This window comes from Gallus gallus, chromosome 19 (genome assembly GCF_016699485.2).
Source record: "Gallus gallus isolate bGalGal1 chromosome 19, bGalGal1.mat.broiler.GRCg7b, whole genome shotgun sequence".
Taxonomy (NCBI): domain Eukaryota; kingdom Metazoa; phylum Chordata; class Aves; order Galliformes; family Phasianidae; genus Gallus; species Gallus gallus.
In genome coordinates, this window is record NC_052550.1 from 9,986,386 (window position 1) to 10,008,129 (window position 21,744).

General features: G+C 58.1%; 2 protein-coding genes and 1 long non-coding RNA gene across 3 annotated transcripts in view; 2 read left to right on the top strand and 1 right to left on the bottom strand.

Moving 5' to 3' along the window:
* Positions 1 to 29: 29 nt before the first annotated feature.
* Positions 30 to 1,135, top strand: LOC112530076. The gene is made up of 2 exons (XR_006931859.1): positions 30 to 680; positions 778 to 1,135. It is a non-coding gene; the product is annotated as a spidroin-1-like (long non-coding RNA).
* Positions 1,098 to 13,709, bottom strand: CCDC92B (coiled-coil domain containing 92B). Its single transcript, XM_015295874.4, has 4 exons — positions 12,753 to 13,709; positions 7,685 to 7,838; positions 5,405 to 5,452; positions 1,098 to 3,355 (listed from the first exon to the last, which is right to left on the bottom strand). The coding sequence occupies exons 1-4, from the start codon at positions 13,206 to 13,208 to the stop codon at positions 2,760 to 2,762; spliced, it is 1,254 nt and encodes a 417-aa protein (XP_015151360.3). The 5' UTR covers positions 13,209 to 13,709; the 3' UTR covers positions 1,098 to 2,759.
* Positions 13,710 to 16,455: 2,746 nt separating this feature from the next.
* Positions 16,456 to 21,744, top strand: part of RAP1GAP2 (RAP1 GTPase activating protein 2) — a 51,308-nt gene continuing 46,019 nt past the window's right edge. The window contains exons 1-2 of the mRNA XM_046902425.1: positions 16,456 to 16,624; positions 18,571 to 18,687. Of these exons, the coding sequence (XP_046758381.1) occupies positions 16,575 to 16,624; positions 18,571 to 18,687 (167 nt within the window). The 5' untranslated portion in view covers positions 16,456 to 16,574. The remainder of the gene's footprint in view (positions 16,625 to 18,570; positions 18,688 to 21,744) is intronic.

Genomic DNA, 21,744 nt, shown 5'->3' on the forward strand with positions numbered 1-21,744 from the left:
GTGGGCCGGCTGAGGGCCGTGCGGGACCGGGGCGCGGGCGGCCGCCTTCCTCGGGATTGAAAAACAAACGGCCAAAAGCCAATTTCGTCCGGTTTGCGGCCTGGGGACGCCGTGCCACGAGTTGGGCCGGGAGAGGCGGCACCGGGGAGGGGGGACCGGGCCGTGGGGCCTCCGGGAGCACAGAGCTCGGCCGGCCCGCAGCTGTGTCCTGGGGACGGGGGTGGGAATGGGGACGAGGACAGGGACGGGTGTTCGCCCCGGGCACGCTCGGCTTCAAGCCGTGTCAGAGCCGGGGCCCGGGGCTGGGGGCGGCGGGCCGGGAGCTGCTGCCGGTGGGCGCTCAGAGGGCCGCGCTGGGGCAGGAAAGGGCGACTCCAAAGGGACTGCAGTTTTTTCATGGAGAAGTAGGTGTATCGCAGTGACTTATCGTGTACAGCTTACAGCTCCGTTCTCTGCTCTCTGGGTATGTAGAGAATACGTTTTGAAAATCACTTGGTTAAAAAAAGTCAACGTGAGCACCTGTGGAGCTGCAGCACGGGGGGACAGCTGATGGCTACACCGGTGCTCCAGGCCCACTGGGCTGTGCACAGTGCAGAACAGCAGCAGTGGGTGAAAGAGCAGTGCCTGCCTGTTGGTGTGCATGCAGGAGTTGCCAACACGCTGTGCTTTATATATATCAGGTAATGTTTGACAATGGAGCGTTATTGCTATGCATCCATTTCCAGTCTAATTATTAAGCTTTATGCGTCAACATTACACATTGCTTGTTCCATACAGAGCGTGTAGGTGTCAGCAGTTACACTCCCGGTCTGTATGTGTCCATGTACAGAGCTCTGCAGCACAATGTACAGCTATGTTAACCGCTCCAACTCATGCGGAGCTGAGCAGCACTGAGCAACGCAGTGATGAGGCACTGCCCTGCGCTGCAGCCAGGGGTGGGGGCAGCTGGGCCCCCCGCACACATGGGCAGGGCAGGTGCTGCCCGGGGCTCCCTGCTGCTCTGTGAGCTCAATGCACCCAGCAGCATCCCAGAGGTTAAACACAGGAGTGCTGCCTTGCTGGGTTTTTGGATCATTTAGATCTCGTTGAGCATTTTATATAAATACAAAGATTAAAATAATTTATTTCAACATCATTTCTATTACAATCATACAGTGTTTTCCCTTCAAAGCAAGTGCGTTATGTGTATACATATATATAAGTGCGTATATATTGTACTCTAGAGCTTCCCCCCATTCAGGAGCAGCAGTGACCGCAGTGCAGTGCATGAGGCCGGCCCTCCCCAGCTCAGGGCTGGCCCCGGACTCTCATGGCCCTGCTGCCTCCATCCAGGCTGGCATGGGGTGGGCAGAAGCCACGAGGCACTGAGATGGGATGTGCCCCTTGAGCTCGGAGCGCAGCTGATGGCTGTGAAGGGGGAAGGGTCCTGCAGCTCCCACAGGGTTGCTTCATTTACATACTAGGCACTAAAAATGCTGATTGTTAGGAAGATATTTACAGAAAACAGGAGGGTACTTACACGCCCTCCCCTTTCTAATGCTCAGGTCAGTCATGAACAACATGATTTTATCAGTAACGTTATAATAAAAATGCAACGCACTCTGTGTATCGGGATTGTCTAGGAACGAGGGGAAACCAGCTGTGCAAATCACAGCACAGGGACGCACTGAGATGTTTTACCCTCTCTCACATAAAAGAACACTCAGACGTGCCCTCAGCAGAAGCACTCAGCCTGGGAAGCGCAGCCCTGTCCCAAGGCCGGGAGGGGCTTCACCTGTGGGATGCTGGGTTGTCCCTCACCTGCTGCCATGCAGGGCCCTCCTGGGAGCATGGCCAGAGGCTGCTGGTGCAGCACTGGGGGCACGGGGGGGTCCTGCCACTGGAGTTGGACACTTCTTCCAGTGGGTGCCCAGCACAGACAAAGGGCAGCATGAAAGCTGCTCGCCTCCTGCAGAGCTGATTGTACTTTGGGGTTTGATTTTACCATCTGGACAGCTGGCCTGGGATTGCTACTGAGAGTCTCGTAAAAGCATTGTAAGTTTTAAACACTGAGCTACAAAAATAGAGCCCTCCGGCTGCGTGGGCACTCTGCGGGATGGAGGCAGGCGATGGTTCAGAGGGAGGGCGATGCTTTCCCAGGGGTTTGAACTGAGCGCGAAGGAGGCGGACTCCGATGGGTCGGACACTGCAGGCAAAGCGTCATCTGCAGCCTCTGCTCCTGATGGGGCTGCACTGTGGCCAGCTCTGCCCCGTGGGTGGCAGTGCACCAGATCCCGCTTTGTCAGTGCCTTGCTGACATGATTTCAGTCCGCGGTGAGAAAACAGCAGCCGGCTGTAGGTGCCAATGAGGAGCCACAGTGCCGGCGTGTGGACACCCCATGCGGGTGATGTGGGTCACAGCCGTGCTCCGGCAACGTGTGGGGAGCAGCGCCGGGTGCTGCAGGTGGGCACCTTTCAGTCTGGGGGACCCCTGCAGCAGCCTTGTCCCAGCCTTGTTCCTTTATTGCCCTTGGCAAGCTCGTGCAGCGTTGCCCCACCATGCTCTGCATGGCCCAGCCCTGTGGGCTCAGTGCTGGGCTGCAAGCAGAGCACTGCCTTCCACTGCCCCCTTCCCCGGGGGGACAGGGGCAGCAACCTCGGCTGGTGCTCACATGGTGCTCCGGGGTCAGCACCTTCCCAGCCACTCAGGCCGTGCCCACCTCAATGCCTACTCCCGGGCGCGGGCACCGCGGGGCCCAGGCCCCGGCTGCTTGCCAGGCTCACCCTTGGCTGGCCGAGCCCTGGCTATGGGCTCCTGTGGTGGCGGCTGGGGCAGCCGTTGTGCCCGGGGGGCCGTGGCAGCACCCCGGGTCTCGGCGGGGGGCTCCAGCGGTGATGGGCGCTGCGGGGGCGGGCGGCCGTGCTGTATAGAGGAAGAGGGCCGGGTCAGGCATGGCGTCGTGCTCCTCACGCACGGGGTCCCTGGGCCGGGTGCCAACCCCAGGTGGGCGCCGCGGGTGCACCCTATGGCCGCGGCGCTGCGGCCTGCCCTCAGCCGGGGGCTGCTCGGGGGGTGGCCGCCCACCGCCACGGGGGCCTGGCACGCGCTGGGCGGTGGCATGCAGCTGCAGGGAGAGGTAGGCGGCCGCTTCTGTCTGCTTCTGCAGCTCAGTGTTGAGGATGGTGACACGGTGGCTGCGCCGCTTCAGCTCCTCCAGGAAGTGCCGCTCCTTGCTGCGGAGGCTGGAGCGCAGCGCGGCCACCAGCGTCTCCTTGTGCCGCAGCTCCTTGCGCAGCTCCAGATTGTCCTTCTCCTTCTCCTGCAGCTGAGCCTCCATCGCCCGGCACTTCTCTTCCAGCTCCCGGTCCAGCGCGTCTGCGGGGAGGCAGGAGTTAGGGGGGCTTTGCTCTGTGTACAACATGCTTCCCAGCATGGAGGTGGCCATGCAGGGTGCTGGCATGTCCCAGCTGTGCCGTGGGGGTGCTGCGTGCTTCTGGGAGTCGTGGTTCCAAAGCTGCCCTTGGGCTGCCCAAGCAGAGGCTCTCTTCCAGTGCACGCAGCCTCCCCCTGTACCCCATGGTCCCCTCTGCATGGGGACAGTTTCAGGCTGGGAGAGAAGAGTAAAGCCCAGCAGTAACACCATCAGCCCAGCACAGAGGGTGTTGCTGCCCTTCTGCCAAGAGACTAAAGAGCCAGATTAAAGGACAGAGAATGCTAATCTGGGATTACCAGGCAGATGGGCCAGGCTCAGCCGAGCACCTCAGCAAAAATGTGTGCACATGTGGCTGTTTTCCTGGGCGCACATATGCACACCTGTATATGTATGGGCACACAGGAGCCCACACATCTGAAGCTATTTTCCTTGCTGCACTCCTTGCTGATCCTGCAAGAGGGACCTGAGTTATTCTGCACAGGCACTGCCAGCCACGATGCGCTCCCCATGCTGCCTCCCTGCACCTAACACCCGGCTCCCAGCCACGAGTGGGGACCGTGCCCTCCCTGCCCCAGCCCGTCTGAGTCACCCGGCAACACCTGGAGACCTGCCTGGGCCACATGGGCTGCTCTACTGCGGCTCCTGCTGCCTGCAGGAGGATGGCACCGGCTCCCACCCGCCCATCCCACCATCCTGTACATGCAGATGCCCTCTGTGGACCATGAGCATGAGCTCAGCACCAGGCCAGGTGTCCCACATTGGCCTGAGGGGCCGGGCACAGGGTTGTGGCCTCAGGGTGCCACCTTCCGATAAAGAGCATTCTCAGCTCTACAAGGAAAGACACACTGTTGGTGAGGGGACTCCTGGGACACGGCACCACACGGCATTCCCTGCGCTCCTCCATCAGAGGTGCTGTGGAGATGTGAGCAATGTGGGGCAGGGGGATGTGGTGGAAGGTGGCCACTCAAGCACAGCCAGAGGGGTGGATGCACAGCCCTGCACAGCACACAGCATGCCCAGCCGTGATCCCACAGCTTGCAGAAAGCTCTGCCTGTTGTGATACACATTGCAACCGCTTTACAGCTTCAGCTCTTAAGTGCTTTCTGCAAAGGAGAAATGCTTTATAATGAGATCTTAAGGGAGGCAGCTGCACACAGTAATTATTACATGAGTGGTACTTGAAGAGTGATCGTTTGATGGCATCTTAATTTAGGTTGTTGCCCCATAAATGTAGCAAATGGGATTGTACTCTTTTGGAGCTGTTAAGGCAACCTGATGGGCAGCGCCCTGTGGGTGGTGCTCTGCAGGCAATGGTCACTGCCATGCACTGGCACTGCCGACACTGGGCAGGCAGGGAGATAAGCTGAGCTCCTGGCATGTGGCCATGGCATCGTGCTGGGACGGCCAAAGGATGGGGTTTGGCATCATCGCAGAGAAGAGGAGGAGCTGCTCCCACAGCATCCTCTGCTGAGCACAGCAGCTGGGCAGTGCTGGGCCCGGACACAAGGGAGGGATCGGATGAGGGCTCGGTGCCATGCAGCTTGCCATCTTCATTCCTGCAGCCTGCAGCCACGCTGAGCATGCCAGGACCTTTCTGACCTTTCTTTTGGAATGCAAAGAGTTTTCTCATGGGATGTAGTGTTACATAGTGGCACTGAGAGAGGTTCCGAATAGTTCTGTGATTGCCCAGGACAGTGCACAGGGGTTGGGGGGAGCACGGTGGTCACCGACCATCCATGTTTGCTTTCTCGCAGGGCTCAGAGGTCTGCTAGCTTTGAGTCACTCCCCAGGGGTCTCCAGTGCCCCTGTGGGCCCGGTGTAAAGGGATTAGAAAAGTAAACCCGAGGGATGCTTGCTTTCACATCAGCACAAGCATTCAGGGCCGTCCAATCTGAGCACAGAGCCCCAGCGATCCTTCAGGCATCCGCCCGCTGGGTCCCCCCTCCCCTCGGAGCACTGCAGCCATCCCCCCGCGTGCTTACTGCTCTCACCTTGCTGGCGGGCCTCCAGCTCCTTCATCTCAAGGTCGTGGGTCAGCTCTGGAAGAGAAACCAGACGGCAGTGAGACGCAGCGCAGCGCTGCTTCAATGCCACTGTGAGCGCCCGCGGAGCAGCAATGCGGGCAGCAGTGCCGGGCAGCGCTCAGTGCTGGGACTGCTCTGCAGCTTTTCTCTGCTGAACCATTTTCAGTGCTTTAAAGCAGGACAAAGAGCAGAGCAATGGACTGAAAATAGACCAAAGTGTAAAGTGCCGCCTGAAGTATTTCTTCATTTACTGCCCGCAGAGTGATCTCTGCCTCTGCGCGTGGTGCAGGCGGACCCACAGCAACCACAGCCCCACAGCCCCACAGACCCCACACAATTCCTCAGTGAATATCATAGACCACCAAACCACCAGCAAGCAGAGGAGGAGCAGAGGGACAAGAGCAGCATTCAGTCATCCTGGGGCTTTTTTCCTTCTGAGTACGAATTTAAATGGTTAATCTCTGCCCTACATTTTTCATTTAATCTGCTTTCATGTTGACTCTAATCCCCACCACTGCCGCCCTGAAACGGAGCTCTTGGCTGAGGCTGCTCTGCCGTCTGTCTTAGAAAACAAATCTGTGGTGAGAATGCAGAGTAACGGAGACCATAATGCAATTTCTGGAAAGCTTTCAGCGCTCCTGCCTGCCCCTCCGAAAATCAATGGCAGCTGTGTTATTTCACTGAAGTTAAAATAATGGGTTTGGAATCTCAGGGAGATTCCAAATGAAACCCAAAGCCGTGTCCTGCTGGAAAAGATGTTGCTGCCTGCACAGTGACGCTCAGGACGGGGTTCCCACTTCTGTGCTGGGATGCCGGTGCCTCAGAATCCCTCCCCGTGCCGCTCCCACGGCCGGCTCCACGTGTGCCCGCCTTCCTACGAGAGGGTCAGGCTCCGGTGTCCCCTCTGGTGCTGCGGCCACACGCAGCAGTGGCTGTGATGCTCTCACTGCACTGTGTTGTCCCAGCAGAGGCCATTGCTGGGCCCCACAGTGCAGATCCCCAAAGCCCAGCACCACGTGGAGCCCTTGCTCAGCCACCACGGCCTCTCCGGGCAGTGGCTCTCCTCCCGCTGCTTTGCTAATGCTGGGAACGTGCTAATTATTGCCACAGCAGCTGAGCTCATCTTCCAGTAAAAGGAGAAACAGAGGAGTCTGAAAGAATCTATTGCTATTTCTGCTGTGTTTATACTTTGCAAATAAAATGGGAGTGGGAGGGGAGCCAGCACTGCTGTAACGCAACGATCCTTCCAGCAGATGAATCATACTACGCTGTGCTTTGCTGAGTTTACCTTCCTGCAAAGCCTCCAACCGAGGATGTTGCACTGCGGGGCGTTGCTGGGGTCAGCTTCCCCTGCCCCGCAGTATGGCTGTGGGATTGCTGTCCCACTGACCCGTGCTGGCGGTGCAGCAGAGGGCTCAGCGGGTGCTGCAGTCCCTCCCCAGCTGTCAGCGCTCCATCGGTGCACAGCTGTGAAGCAGAGCTGCAGGAGGACAGGCACTGCTGGCAGTGAGGCCACTGAGACACCAAGGTCATGACGCAAAAACCCAAGGTCACAGCAGCACATCCAGGTGCAGCAATGAGCTACACGCCTGGACCAGGCAGGGAAGTGCTGACAGCAGGCAATGGCACTGAAAACACTTCCAAAGTCACCCCACAGCTACATAGGAGCTTGGACCCATCACACCCCGTGGATGCAGAGCTGCGTGCCTAATGGATGGGACACGGTGCCTGTTGCAAACAGCAAACGGGACAGGGCAGCTCAGAACCTCCCTGCATGATTTATGCCTGAGGGTCCCCTGGCCTCACGTATCTGGAGAGGCTACAGATGGAGTTATTAAAACAATGAAATGGAACAGCAAAAGCTCAGAAAGGATGGGGGGCATTTTAGAAATGCCCTCATGTCTCTGTTTCCCAGGAATCAGTGATGATGAGGAGCTGGAAGACAGTGAGTAATTGGCCAGACTGAATTATTGATGAGAGCCACTGGAGTGGATTCCAGGGGCGCGCAGGAGGACGGGGGGAACTGCCCCTGTCCAGGCACCCACATTCCTCCTGTTCTGAGAGGGACCTCAGCACAGTCTCATGCCCGCTCACCCCATCGTCGGTGGAGTTCAGCCCTTTTCCTTCCCTTGGGCAAATGGCATCTGGGAGAAAGGGAGAACCAGCTCTATGTTTTAATAATAGGGCTGTCTTTGAGGGCAGGATGGGCTGTGCTGGGCTCCCTGTGCCGTAGTGCCCAGTGCTCACCTGAGCAGTGCTTCTGCAGGCGGAGGATCTCCAGGTGCAGGCCATGGAGCAGCTCCATCTGCTCCTTCTTCAGGAAAGCGATGTGCCTCTGCACACTCTGGATCTGGTGCTCCAGGGACACGGTCTCCATCACAACCGAATTTGCAGCCCACTCCTGAGGGAGAAGAGAGGGCTCACAGTCAGAGCACAGCCCGGTGTGTCACCCCAGGAGCAGCACCAGCCCCACGGCCCGTGGGACACAGAGCCCCGCTCTGCTCCCTGTGCTCCACAGGGATGTGGCTGCAGGGCAGCAGCTCTGCACACGCAGCTCCGCAGGGCTCCAGGACAGCGCCCCATGCCCCCGCTCAGCCCCACTGCCTCTTGTTGCAGGCTCGGGCTGAGAGCCCCAGCACTGTGAACACAGAAAATGCACCATACAGACCCTTGTATTGAACGGGATCATTTCTGTTTTAAGTTTGGCCTTAGGAAATCTGCTTCATCACTGAGCAGGGTTACATCTGGGGCAGGATTGCCGCTAGGAGCCACACAGCGGGGATTTCAGGTGCTCAATGAGCCCTATATTGCAAAGCAGCAACTGCAGAAGGAGATCCAGCACATGAAAAATGCAATATGGTCTGTCCAACCCCATCAGCATTACTCGTCGGGAGCTCAGTGCTGCCTCACACACTGGGAGGGTCGGCCCCAGGGCATGGAGTTCAGCACCGTGCAGTGCTGTGCGCTGCCCAACTGCACGGGGAGGGAAAAGCGAACCTTCAAAGGACCCTTAGATCTTGGAAATATCACCGTGCAGTTGTGGAACCTGTCCCTGTGCCACGCGCCAAGCTCAGGAGGGAACCTACAGCAACCCATTTCAGAGGTCAGGATGAGTTTTGCCTGCAAAGCCACAGCACAGCACACACTGTCCTGCTGCTGGGAAGCCACTCCACATTCATTTGCTTCTGATTTTCCATTCTTTTCCACAGAAACTTCAGAACTAAGTAAATGTTCAGCTCATGTTTACAGCACGCTCAGCCCTTTAATGCAAGACGTTTTAAGCTAATTCCCACAACCTATATCAAATCAAACTCCATTTAAGCTTGACTCCAAAGTAAGCAATTTTGGCAGCAGCTCTGGCTCAAAGCTTTATTCTTGCCAAAGCATCCATAGATTTGTGAAAACCTTGAAATCTCCATATACTTCATTTCACAAGGAGGAGGGGATGCATTCAGGTTCCAGTGCCCGTGCACCTGGGGCTCATACCTACTGTGGTCATTGCCCCACTGCAGCCCCAGAGCTGGGCCACTGCAGGACCCATCCTGCTATGGATTCAGGTGCTCTGCTGGCACATCCTGCACAGCTACAGCCACTGTGACAGACAGGGAGAATGTTTAGCCCTCTCCTTCCAGCCTTAATACAAAACCCCACAGCACACGGTGCTCCTGGGGTGCTGCACGGTGGGGGAGGCTCTGCCTGTGGGAGTGCTGTGCCTCCTGCAGGCATGGGGCTGGCTCGGGCTCGCAGCCTGGCTGGGCTTTCCACTCAGGTGCTGCTGCTCCATCTGCTGCTGCAGTGCCGCAGCAAAGCCCCCAGGCAGGGGGGGCGGATGGGACATGGGCAGGGTGCCCAGAGCCAGCTGGGGCGGTGCAGGAGTTCCTTGGTGCCTGCAGCCCAGGAGCACACCTTGCAGCAGCAGCAGCATGTCCTCCCCCAGCCGTGGGGGTGGGGAGGGGCAGTGGGAGAGCCACCCACGGCTTTGGAGCAGCTCCTTTATGGAAGTGGTGGGACCTCATCTCTGGGTGGTTAGAAAGTAGGTTGAGCAGAGCCCCGGAGGACATGTGCTGCTATTTTCAAGTACTTTGTTCTATCTGCTTGAGATGTGCTCAGTAGAAAAGGCTGGTGTTCTGCCATTGAACTTTCCCTCCCCTCCTTTAAGTGGAAAATTATCCTTTTCATAACAATGATTTTTTTTCTCCTTAAAATCAATCGTTAAGTAATAAGTTGATTTAAAAAAAAACGTTTTGGGGAGTTCAGGTCTGCTTTGTCTGGTTTGGAAGACAAATGTCTGTGTGGTTGAGCTGCGTGTTTAAAAGCAAAACCAAACACACATAAAAACCCAAACAAACACCAAACTGTGGTTTGCCTCTGTGGGTCCTGAGCCCCTCATTCCGTGGGACTGATTTCTGCACACACAGAGCTGTCCATGCCTTGGGCAGGGGTCTCCTGGCAGCCACCTGCATGCTGCTCTTCTGATGGCTGAGAGGAGCTGTGGGGCCACAATGGGGTAGGTGCACATGGAATCCCCAACACCTCTGCGTAATGATGTAAGAGCCACTCAGTGTTAACGATGTCGTGGAGTCTCAACAGCATCGGTAAGCTGTTTGAGCAGTTCTAACGTTATCAGAAGGAACGAATGAGCTACTGCCTTCCTAGAGTTATCTGCACACATTACCCTAAAGAATTTCCAAACACACTTCTCGGCAGCCATTATTTTCCCTTCACTGCTTTTGAAGTTAAGCGAAGATTGCAACGGCGTTTTGGGCATTCAGTTTGAAGCAGTTCCTTTGGTCACTGCACACAGCAAAATCACTTGGGAGGTGTTGGGAGCTAATAAGGATGATGTGCTGCTGGCTTAATGACACCTCGCGGAGCCGTTGTGCCTTCCAGGAGTGCCCATGCTCCTGTGTCGATGGCCTCACAGCCCCAAGCAGGTGCTGCAGAGCGGCTCCCACGTGCTGGAGCAGGGCAGGAGGTGGGGCACGGTGAGTGCTGCTACCCTGGGGGATGGCACCTGTCTGCACCGAGCAGCACAGGGGCTGGAAGAGGTCCTGCTCCCATCCCTCCCTCACCACTGTGGCTGTGACTTTGCGTTTCCAGACTCCAAGTTGGGACCGTGAGTAGCGGTGGAAGACTGCACAGAACCACGTACTGCGTGGCCCTGGGGAGACAAGTGAGAGCCTGCAGCTTCAGGAGGTGATGTCATGCAGCATAAAAGCCAAGGGTAAGCGATACTCCCCTTCGGTTTGAAGGATGCTCTGTGCCCTTGTTGTTGGTAGCTGCATACATGCATGCAGGGCCAGGAAGGAGGCAACAGCCCACTGAGGGTGGTTTGTGCCCTTCCCAGAAGGGACACCTGCAGCCCAAGCTGCCCCCTCCCTGCAGCTCTGCCTGCACTGCTGCAGAGTTCTGCTGCAGGTGTCAGCTCTGCTCATGCCTAGGACTGCACCAAAAACGATTTGCCACTTGGTGTGCATAGAAGACTGCGCTGGGAGGGCAGTGCTCAGAAGCAAAGGCTGTGCCTATCTGCCCTGCCACAGCCCCACGGGGTTAGGGCTGGCGGTGCTTTTCAGACAGCATCTGGATGTGCGAAGGGCCCTCCAAAGGCGGGTGCTCCTGGGCCTAGCAGCACCTCAGGGTGCTGGATACCATATGAGATGTGCTGCACTTTGGCATCCAAACATCACTGGACATCCAACGGACTTCATTGCATCACAGACCACCTTCCAGAAACAAGTGGTCCTTGATGCCCCTGCAAGGCTTTGAGCACAGGTCTCCCAGACTCCTCCTTGGAGCCACACAGAGCCTTCTGCAGGGCACTTGGGACCAGACATCTAGTGTTAAAAATGACTTAAGCACCTGGTGAGTTCCAGGTGGTTTCTGAATTGTTCTTGTGCTCTGGCTCCCATGAACATGCAAAAGAAAAGGACTGAAGCAACTTTCCGCAGTAACTGCAATGAATGATCTAGCTGCAGGTCTGCTCAGACTGATTTCCATCACAGGGACATCTTGTCTGCAGATTTGCTTCCGAGGCAAAACTGTACAGAAATCTGTTTATGTTAACTGGGATCCCAAAACTTTGATCTAAGGAAACAGCTTTGGTTCCCGATGGTGCATTTCAAAGGCAGATGTGTATGTACTGCATGTCTGCATATCCCAGCACAAAAACTGTCATACCAAGATCCAGCCCCTATTCACATCATCACTTGGCCAGTTACCTCGGGAGTAAGAGGGAACAAACAAGGTTTGCAGGAACAGGTCGATAACTCCTCCTGCTGTGGTTCCCCTCACCATCACATGAAAACAGACTCAGAACGAACAGTGATACATATCAGAAATTCATTCCGTTCTTCTTTATGATCGCAAAGAATTTGAGCACACTGAACTTTGCAGCAATGTCATGAAGCAAGTACGTCTTTAAATGTGAGGAATGTATGGCAAAGGGAAGCTGGGAGCCTTGAGAAGGTCACGGAGGCAGTGATGGTGCCAGGAATAGAAACTAGAGGTGAAATCCCGGCCTTGGGAAAGTCAGCGGGAGCCTTCCTTGATCTGAGCAGAGCAGAATTACACTCAGCGTCCTGTTTGCTATTCGTTATCTAACAGTATCTATTCAAAGATAAAATCAATAGGAGGAACGTTGATTATAAATTATTGTGCTTTCCAGCAATTCCTTGCACAGCGCTGCCGGTCTGACAGCCAAAGCTGGGGGCTGTCTCTGGGTGGCAGACGGCGGCGGTCAGGCCGTGCTCTGCCGCTGCCCGCAGGGAAGGAGCCGCGGACGGGGCTCAGCTTGGGGCAGCACGCGGCCCTCAATCAACGCCGGGAGTCGATCACGACCTGAAGCGGGCGATCCCTGCGGCGCGATCCCGCACTTGGGGAATTTCGCAGCAGCGCTCTGGGGGCCCTCGAGTCCTCCCGCGGCCTTAACTCTGCGGGGGGGGCCCGACCCCGGCGGCGCTTCGGACCGCTTTTCTGCGGCAATCGCCCTCGGAAGGAGCGACGCGACGGACGGCCGCGCTCGGGGCGCAGCAACTTCTAGAACAGACGCGGAGCGGGCAGCGGACAACTTCGGGAGGAGGAGTTCCCCCCGCAGCCCCCGCCGGGACGCCCCCTCCTCGCTCCGCAGCCCGGTGCCTCCGGTCCCCCCGGTGCCGCCGCCCCGCTCCGGCGCTCGGTGCCCGCCGCGCTCAGCCGGCCGCCGCCCGCCCTCCCGTCGCCTGCGAGCTGCGCGGGAGCGGATCTCACCGAGCCCCGGCTGCAGCCGTACCGCCCGCGGGCAGCGCCCGGCCCCCGCCCCGCCGCCGCACCGCGTTACCTGGGGGGAGCGCCGGGGCCCCGCGGGGCGCCCGCTGGGCGTCATAGGGCGGCCGCGCCGGGCCGGGCCGGGGCCGGGGCCGGGGCCGGGGCCGCGCCGGGCTCCCGCGCTGCCCGCGCTGCCTGCGGCGGCCCCGCCTCGCCCGGCCCGGCCCGGCCCCGCCGCCCGCCGGCAGCCGCGCCGTAAACAGGCGGCAACGTGACCGGAACTGAGGAGCTCCGCCGGGGCGCCGCGCCGGGCCGCGGTCGGGAAGGGCCGGGCCGAATCGAACCGCGCGGCGCCGAACCGAACCGAGACGCACCGGGCCGCTCCGCTCCGTGCCGCGCCAGGCGCCCGCGGGGCAAGGCGGCTCCGGCAGCAACGAGGCGCGGCGAGGCCTGTCGGGGGCCGGCCCCAGCGGCGGGGGCATCCCCCTGCACTCCCGGGGCCCCGCCGGGCTCTGCCCCCGCCGCCCATGCCGGGCTCCGCTCCGCTCCGCTCCTCTCCCGCCGCCGCTGTCCGCGGTGCTGACGGCGCCCGCCCGGCGCCCCGGCTGTGCTCCGTGCCTTCTGCGGGGACCCCCCCGCCCGAGTGTGCCCTGCAGCAGCTCGCCGATCCCCGCAGCCCCTCCCGCACGGCCCGGAGCCCACGGAGCCGTTTCGCAGCAGGCCAGGAGCCTAGGAGCTGACGGAAAACCTGCGGTGTTCGTGCTTCCCCCAACTTGTTAGTGTTAATACAATTCAAGGTGTGTGTGGGGATGTCAAATGTGGGGCGGCAGTGACTTCAGTAAGAAAATCGGTGGGGAGACACTGACAAAAAAGAGCTTCCTTGAATCGATGGTCAGTGGATGATGTGAAAAGGTTTACTCATATGTTTGGTAATTCTTCACACCCTTTCATTTGTGTCATCCCAAGCAGCTGGGGCTCCACTTGCGAAGATAACTGCATTCATTGTGTCTCTCTTACCGCAGGGGAAGCTGAAATGTGGCCTGTTCCATGTCACACGGCACTGTAGGAGTAGAGAAATGGTAGAGTCCTCCCGTCAGCTGACAGCCTGCTGATCTGCTCCCTGCTCTGAACGCTGATGCAGAGTGCAGCGTTCCCAGGCAGGTGCTCGTGGGGCTGGGCTGCCGTCCTCACCTTAAAGCTGTGCTGTTCTTCTACACAGAGGCTTCAGGGTATTGCCCCCCTGTGCACAAACAGCACATAAGCGTGTTGTCAGGCAGCCCACCGGATATGGTTTGTGGTGTCATTTTGTCATCCCACGTCCTGTCTCCTTCCTGGATGTCCGAGATCCTGACTGAATGCCTGTGCTGTCCACAGCAATCAGACTCTGCCATGGGAAACAGTCCTGCATTCTGCCTGCAGGTGGGCAGACCCAGATTCAGCACAGTGGGTCCGTAACATCCCATGCTTTGAGGGAGATGGATTTGCAGTGAATTATTCAGACAGTGGTACTTAAGGCCACAGCCAACACAACTGAGAGCCTCGATGCCTCCTAATGCTCCCCTGTTCACACGGACTCTGGTGTGGCCCCCCTCTAAACTTGTTCTCTCTTAAAACACGACTTCTTCCTGCATGGACAAGTTGTTATGAGGTGAGGGATATTTGTGTGAATTAGGCTTTCTTATTCAGAGAAGCATTGTCTCACTGGGGTCATCCCTCACCCATTTGTAACCACAGGGTCAGTACTGCCAGGCTGTCCTTTGCCCAACCCTCCCCTTGCTGTGTGCGGGAGCGTTGCTTTTCAGTGCCTCCCTGCAGCTTCCCCTAACCCATGTGTCTGCTTTAGCAGAAGTGAATTACAGGTGGGACGGAGGAGGGTGGTTTTGGACTGCATCATGTTTCACCAGATCTGTACAGTTTTCATTGATTTTCCAATGAATAAAACACGAGCCTGCAGACCATCAAGGTCAGACGTTTGGGGACAGACAGCTGCCTCTGAATGAGGTCATTGCTCCAGGACACGGCCGTGCCAGCGCGCGAGGGCAGCAGCAGCGCTCAGCATCCAGCAGGCACATGGCCGAGCAGCTGCCCTGCAACGACCGCCCCACAGCTGGGGTTGGGCTGGGGGATCTCCAGAGGTCCCTGTGAGCCTCTCTGGTTCTGTGGCTCTGTGAAATGAAGTAACAACAAAAACGAGGGGATGTGATGAGTGTGTTTTGGAAGTTGGCAACAGCACAAAGAAAATTAAGTGTAGCATGATTACTTTATGACTGGAAGAAGTGGATGTCTAAGGTCAAGACAGGACTGGGAGCAACAGTAAGAGTTCAAATACACTTCTGAAACCATAATTTGATGATGAGGCCACACCTTCAACTGGGATGATATGGATCAAAAGAAGAAATAGAAGAGGAAGAGTTTAGAAGAAGGCAAGATATATGCACGATGCATGCATGCTACTAATAATTCTAATGAGCTCTCCCATGTGCTCGCCCTCCTGTACTGAGCTGGTGTAAAGGCCGGGATGTGCCGGAGCGGTCCCCTCGGTTGTGTCCCGGTACAGCAGCACCCGCCCGCGGTCACCCCGCGCCCCTCCCGGCTGTGCCCCGCTCCGACGCTGGGTCTACAGCTCCTGCGGGCCGGGCGCTTTGTGACCCGCACAGCGGCGGTTGGTGCCACCATCTGCTGGCGAGCACCCAAATGGGCCCACCGAGACGCCTTCCAACGGGAGTACGGCAGCACTCGGCCTCCCGCCGCCCCCCGCCTTCTCTGGCTGTTACCCGAGCGGTCCGGGGCCGCCCGCAGCAGAGCTCCACTCCCCGCGGGCGCTGCGGGGCTCTGCGGGCGTTGTCCGGGGCGCGGCTCCGCAGCTCCGTGCCTGCAGTGCCCCCCGGCGGCTCAGCGCAGGGCCGGCCCTCAGCCCCGCGTAAATTGCTGGGGGAATTCTGAATGTATTTCATGTAAAAACTCGAGCTTAACTTAGCCTCGCATGCTGCTTTTCAGCTGAATTGGAACGGTGCGTGTGTGTGCCTGCTAGCTGCTTCGAGAAACTAAGCTCCTTAAAGCACTGGAGAGCTGAAAGCTTGAGTTTGAGTACATTTATTATCAGCTCAGTGTTTACAATGGGGTCTGACCGTATCTCATCTGAGAGGTGTCTGCAGCAGCTGCTCCTACACGGCCGAGCAGAGCTCTGGGCAGCCCCAGCGTGGGGGAACCCGGATGGGTGGGAAGGGCCGGGACCGACCTCCCCTTTGGGGCGCTGCCTCTTCTCTCGGTCTCCCAGGCCTGCAAAACTGTTCTTACAGATCAGAGATCTGGGGCCGGGACATCCCTTAGGAGAAACCGCTCTGAGAGCGATTTGAACCACTTCGGAATGATGCCCCGTTTGTTCCCTAAGCACCAGGGGCCGCCCGACACCGACAGCAGCTCCGGGGACCGCAGGAAGGAAACCAGCGCTCAAAGAGCGGTGCGGGCTTTCTGGAGGAGAGTGACTCTCATTTGACGCTCCTGCACGCCGGGCCGTTTGCTCCTACGGACGGACGTCGGTATCCGATGGAGCCCTTCCCGGAGGTTCGGGCCGCGGACCCCGAGGACTCGCGGCGTTCGGTGCTTCACGCGCCCGGGAGGTGGGACGGCGCGTTGCCCCGCAGGCGCAGCTGTGCGCCGGGATGCAGCACGGAACGGCGACGTCTCGCGAAGTTCAGTCTGCAAACCGGGGCTCCCACCGAAGCGTCGCTGCGCGGCTCGCGCCGATGTCCCGCGCGGGCATTGCGTAACGCTTTGCGTAACCGGAGCGGCCTCGCGCCGACCGCGCGCACCTGGAGGGGGGTCCGCGCCTCCCGCACTGCCGCTCCGCCCCGCCTCACCTCACCCTGCGGCGCGGAGTTCCGAGCGCGGCGGTATGGCCTCGGGCAAAGCGGAGGGGGAGCGGCGCTGGGAGCTGGTGCGCTGGTGGGTGCGCGTGTTGTGGCCGCGGGAGCAGCCGGGAGGGGTTCCGTGGGGTCGGTTCAGGGGTCGCTGTGTGGGGGGGGCTGTCCCGGTGCCAGGAGGGGAATCCCGGCGCCTGGGGGAGCTCCGGGCGCTTCGCTGTGCGCGTGCAGCCCCGGCAGTCGGGCACCGAGCTCTCCTGCGGCGCTCCGGGCGTACGGCGCGGCCCCGCGCGGACGGCACAGCTCAGAGCTGCGGCTGCTCGGGCAGCACTCGGCGTCTGTGGTGCCGCGGAGGAGGGAGAGGGTCGGAGGCGTTCCCCGTCCCAGAGCTCTGTGGTTTGGGGAACTGCCCCCGTCCCGCGCGGGAGAAGCAGCGGCAGTGGCAGCGTTCTGCTTGGACGCGTGCTCGGCTGTTGTAGCTGCACCAGGAAAGCCTCGCGGACAGGCACGGATGCTTTGGGGGCATCGTGGCTCTTGTTAGGGAGCCAGGGGTGCCGGGGCAGCGGTGGAGCGCGGTTACCCGCTGTTTCCTTCCTTGGATGGAGCGATGGCAGCGGCCAGATCCGCTGGGGCAGGCTGACGTTGGGAACGAGCTTTCTCTGTATCTTTGTATCTTTAATTGTGTAGTTTGTGACGTTCGAGGCGTGTGACTTTTGAGCAGGGCGCTGTAGCTGTGCCAGGCTGTGAACGGAGCGGCTCCGGGGGGTGACGCAGTGCTGGGAGCGGCACACGGACTGCCCCACGTCCGGGGAGCGCGGCTGGGGCCGGGGCTGGGGCTGCCTGACAGCCACCGCGGAGGGGAATCATCTGGGGTTTTTTTTTCCTTCTCCTTGGCAGTCCAAGTTTGCACCTTTTCTTGCAAACTTAAACCCAAAATGTTGTAACGGCTGCTTGACCTGTCTGTTCTGCCATCCCTCTTCACCCTCTCCTTCCTTCCCAAAAGACGTTTTGCTTTGCGTGTTGCTGCTTTTTGCAACAGTATCACATGCAGGAGCTGTCAGAGAGCATTAGGACTGTAGAGCCCTCGCTTCCATCTTCCAGGAAAACCAGCAACTCGGTCTGTCCGGGGCTCTCCGGGATCCTCCCCCGCTTACTTCTGCCAGGAGCAGCTGCCCTGTGCCGTGCCCAGGCAGTACCTCCAGGCTCCTCTTCCCTCTTAGCTTCCGTTTGTCCCATTTAATGGGCACAGGAAGTGAAATTCCAGGTGTGTGTGTGTGTGTGCATCCCCAATTGGTGCTACAGAGGCTTTAAATAATTAATGACTTGCTGATGAAATTTCATGTTCAGAGGAGGCTGTGTGAAGCACAGCTGAGATGCAGGCAGTGGAGTTTTGTGCTGGAAGATGGGAACAATGGCAGGCACGGGCATCTTGTTCACGTAATGGAGAGCATGGTCTTCTTTAATCAAAATAATAAACATTGATTCATAACTTGATTATCATTAAGCTTCAACATTGGCCTGGCATTCGAAACAAGGTTAGGAAGTCATCTGTGTGCTCCTGCAGCCAGTACTGGTGCTGGGGCTCAGCACACCCGCGTGTGAGCAGGGCAGTGGGGATGCACAGTGCTGGGGGTGCTGGCTGTCACCTCGGGCTGAGGGGCGCTGGGCAGCAGTGCTGTGCCTCGGACTCCTGGGGAAATGTCTCCCCCTGCTCTGCAACTGTTTGTTGTTTGCCTTTCTGTGCACGAGGAGCTGCAGTGGGATTTTGGGGGGATGTCGGGGGGTGCTGCTCCAGGGATGGCACCTGGCTGGGGCTGTGGGAACGCTGTGAGGCTCCGGGCCAGGCTCAGGTGGGGTACTGATTTTGTAATTTTGCTGCTTTCACAAAAGAACATGCTGCTATTGTTACTGCCTGACTTGCAACTGCAAGCAGTGTTTCTGGGCCAGCTGCTCCCTGTACCCTGCATCTCCCTCTCTCGACAGCACCGTGCTAATAAATATTTCAGCCTTTCTCACTGTTATTTTTAGGTACGTGAGGGAGGGCCGGTTCCGCATCGAGGAGAGGACGCTGACGGCCTTCCAGTGGCTCTACTCCCCCCAGCAGCACCGCATCGTCAGCCGCGCCGACCTGGGCTCACCCAGCAGGTAATGGCACTGCGCCTTGCTTCGCCCCACTGCACGCAGCACACGCCGGCTTTGCTGAGCAAATGTGCTGGGATCCAGGGGCTGCCCAGCCCTGGTGCAGCTGTATGCGATCCCTCTGGGAGACTGTATGCTCTGACACCGTGATTTTGTTCACTGCTTAAAGTCTTTCCTTCATAACACCTTGGAAATGCGTCTTGAAGCCACACTGTGGGTATATGTGAGGGCTCTGTTTGCCTCTGGTGCCACATGTGCTGCTGTTGGATTAGATCTGAGTGGTGGTAAAACGTCATTCACATAAGAGCCTGGTGGGCCTGCAGGAACATATAGCACCGCATCCACATTTCTGCTCGTGAGGAGCACTGGACAGCCCCTTTCTGGGTGGCTGTGTGCTGAAAGCCTTTCTCCTGCCAGCCGAACCCACCAGGCCCCTGCACCATGCCTGCCCACAGGTGGGGGCTGCCTGCAGGCACACAGCGGGACTGGGAGGAGGAGGCGGAAGGGCTGGAGCACGAGCTGCTTCCCGAGATGGGGATTCCTGTGCCACAGAGAGGCTTTGTGGGAACAGTCAAACTCACCATGATTGCTATTGATTTTTTTTTTAATGAGTTTTTGCAAATTGCCATCAAAGTTTGCATTAATCTCAGTGTCCAGGCACATATATCATGTGGAACTTAAATGCTTGTAATGTAATTTATAATTAGCGTTAAGTGCTGCTGGAGTTAATTCCATGGGTTTGATTTGATTTCCCAGTGGGTTGGGAGGTGACCCACAGCGATCCGCTGGGCCGTGCTGGGCTCTGCTCTCCGGGGACATGGTGGGGCCTGAGGGAATGGCATGGAGCTGTGCTGGGGGTCACCCGGGGGATGTTCTGCACCAGAGGGCAGCGGGCACAGCCCCGAGCTGCTGGAGCTCTTTCTTTGTGTGGTGATGGTGACAAGCTGAGCAGGAGGGTGGGTGATCGCAGGGAGGGTTGGTGTCGTGGATATTCTGTTAGCTTTGTTACTGACACACGTCACAGTGCTCATCAGTCTCACCTGAGCAGCACTTAACAGATGGATGAGGATGTGGAGCCCGACGCAGTTCTGCATACACCGGTGCTCTTTGTTCCACATCTGAGCTTGAAGACCTCTGCCCTCCGATCCCCCTGGTGCACACCTGTAACTTCTGCCATTGTTTAAAACTCATTTAATTTCGGTGGGATTGCTGGTGTGTGACAGCATGCCTGTATGTGAATGTCTGCACTCTCAGAAGAGTCTGGGGCAAATTCCATAAACTCAAAGGGTGGCCCCAAACCTGTCCCATCGGGAGGAACAGGAATTTTGCCTTTCATTCCTCAGGGTCCAGAGTTTGGCCCTGGGAGCTCTTCTATTTGCCTGGATGCAGCCTGTCTACAGCTCAGCCACAGCAGATGGAGGGGCTCACATGAGGCTGAAATGTGCTTTACAGTGGAATTCGCAGATTTTTGCTCCATTTTCTAGCATGGTGGGGCTTTTTTCTCTTTTTTTTTTTTCCCTCCTATTTTTCTGCCTCTCTTTACCAAGCAGTCCTTCTGCTCTGACAGCTGCAGGGAGGTCTGTGGGCACAGCCCCCAGCTGTGCTGCCGGGGTCACCTGGTGATGCTGCAGAGCCCCATGAGCAGCAGCTGCATGCACTGCCCAGAGCTCCTCTTTCCCGGCCCCCAGCGAGCGGTGTGATGCAGTGTGGGGACTGTGGGGCTGCAGAGCATGGCTGCGCCCCCCCTTTCCCCCCTCCCCCCCCGCCCCATGCCGGTGCCTCTGTCAGCGGAGCACCCCCAGCCACGGTACCATAGCTGCAGCTGCGCCCCGGGCTGCCGCGGGGCGGAGAAATCTGTTTCTCTGCGCTCATCCGACGCTGATGCTTGCAGTGTTAATTGTGCATAGAGGGAGCAGCTGGGAAATCAAGGTAAGGTGCTCCGAGTCCTTCCAGATCTGAACTGCAATCGTAGTACATGGAAGGATTTAAATAGCATGTGGAGACTGGGATGCAGATCTATACGGTAAGCCTCTGACAGGAGATATTCAGGTCTGCGTGGCTCCTTGTTTTGATCCGGGATGGGCTCGGCTGGATGTCGGTGTGAGGCGCAGCTGGGAGAGCTATTGTTGAAATTCCTCACAATTCTGTTTGCATTTAAATAATGCAGTGAGCACTGGAGGCATGTGGGTGTTCTGTGCCGGGGATGGAGACAGGGGCACCTCCTGCTCACCAGGAACGTGCCCTCTGTGTGACGATCTCTTGGTGTAGTGACTGCCAGTGCTTATGTTAAATGCTGAAAATTCAAAGGAGGTGACTTCAGAAGGGCTTCTTGGTGCTCTGCTCATGAGAACTGTGGTGGCTGGTGGGGGCTTTGAGCAGCTCTTGGTGGGGCTGGGGGGTACTGTCCTGCCTGTAGCAGGGCACCTTGCTGCTGGGGAGCCCGCAGAGCTTCTATTTGACAGAAATAGGACGAGGGAAGAGACTGACATGCTGTGTACCCAGGCATCCTCACCCTGCACTGCTCCGTGTGCTGGGGTGGAGGCACCATGCCCATGGGCACAGCGCGGTGCCTCCTTCGTGCTGCTCACCCCTGTGGGCAGAGCAAGTGGTGCCTGGCATGGGGCTGTAAGGGCTGCGTGTTGTTGGCATCCTTGTGCACGGGTGTGAGATGGATCCTGCTGTGTGCTGCCTTACTTCCTCATCTTTTGCATACTCCGGGCTCTACTGTTTTATTTAAGGCTGCTTGTTGCTTTAGGAGCACAAGGGACACAATATCTGTCCCCACAGTGTGATTTATGGAGAGTTGGAAACAAGCCAGCGGGTCTAAATTCGGATTCAGCAAGAGCTGTGCTTCCAGACGGCAGGCGGCCTCCCTGTGTGTGCCGCTTCCAACAAACATTTCCCTCTCCCTTTGCTGTGGGTTCCTCCCAAAGGGCAGCTCGTGACAACCACAGCAGCAGCGCTCTTCTCTTTGAGACATGGCATCCTCCCTCCTCCCCCCATCTCCGTGAGCACTGTGTGGCAGTGGGTCTGGGGGTGCTCGGAGCCCATCTGCTGCTGCTG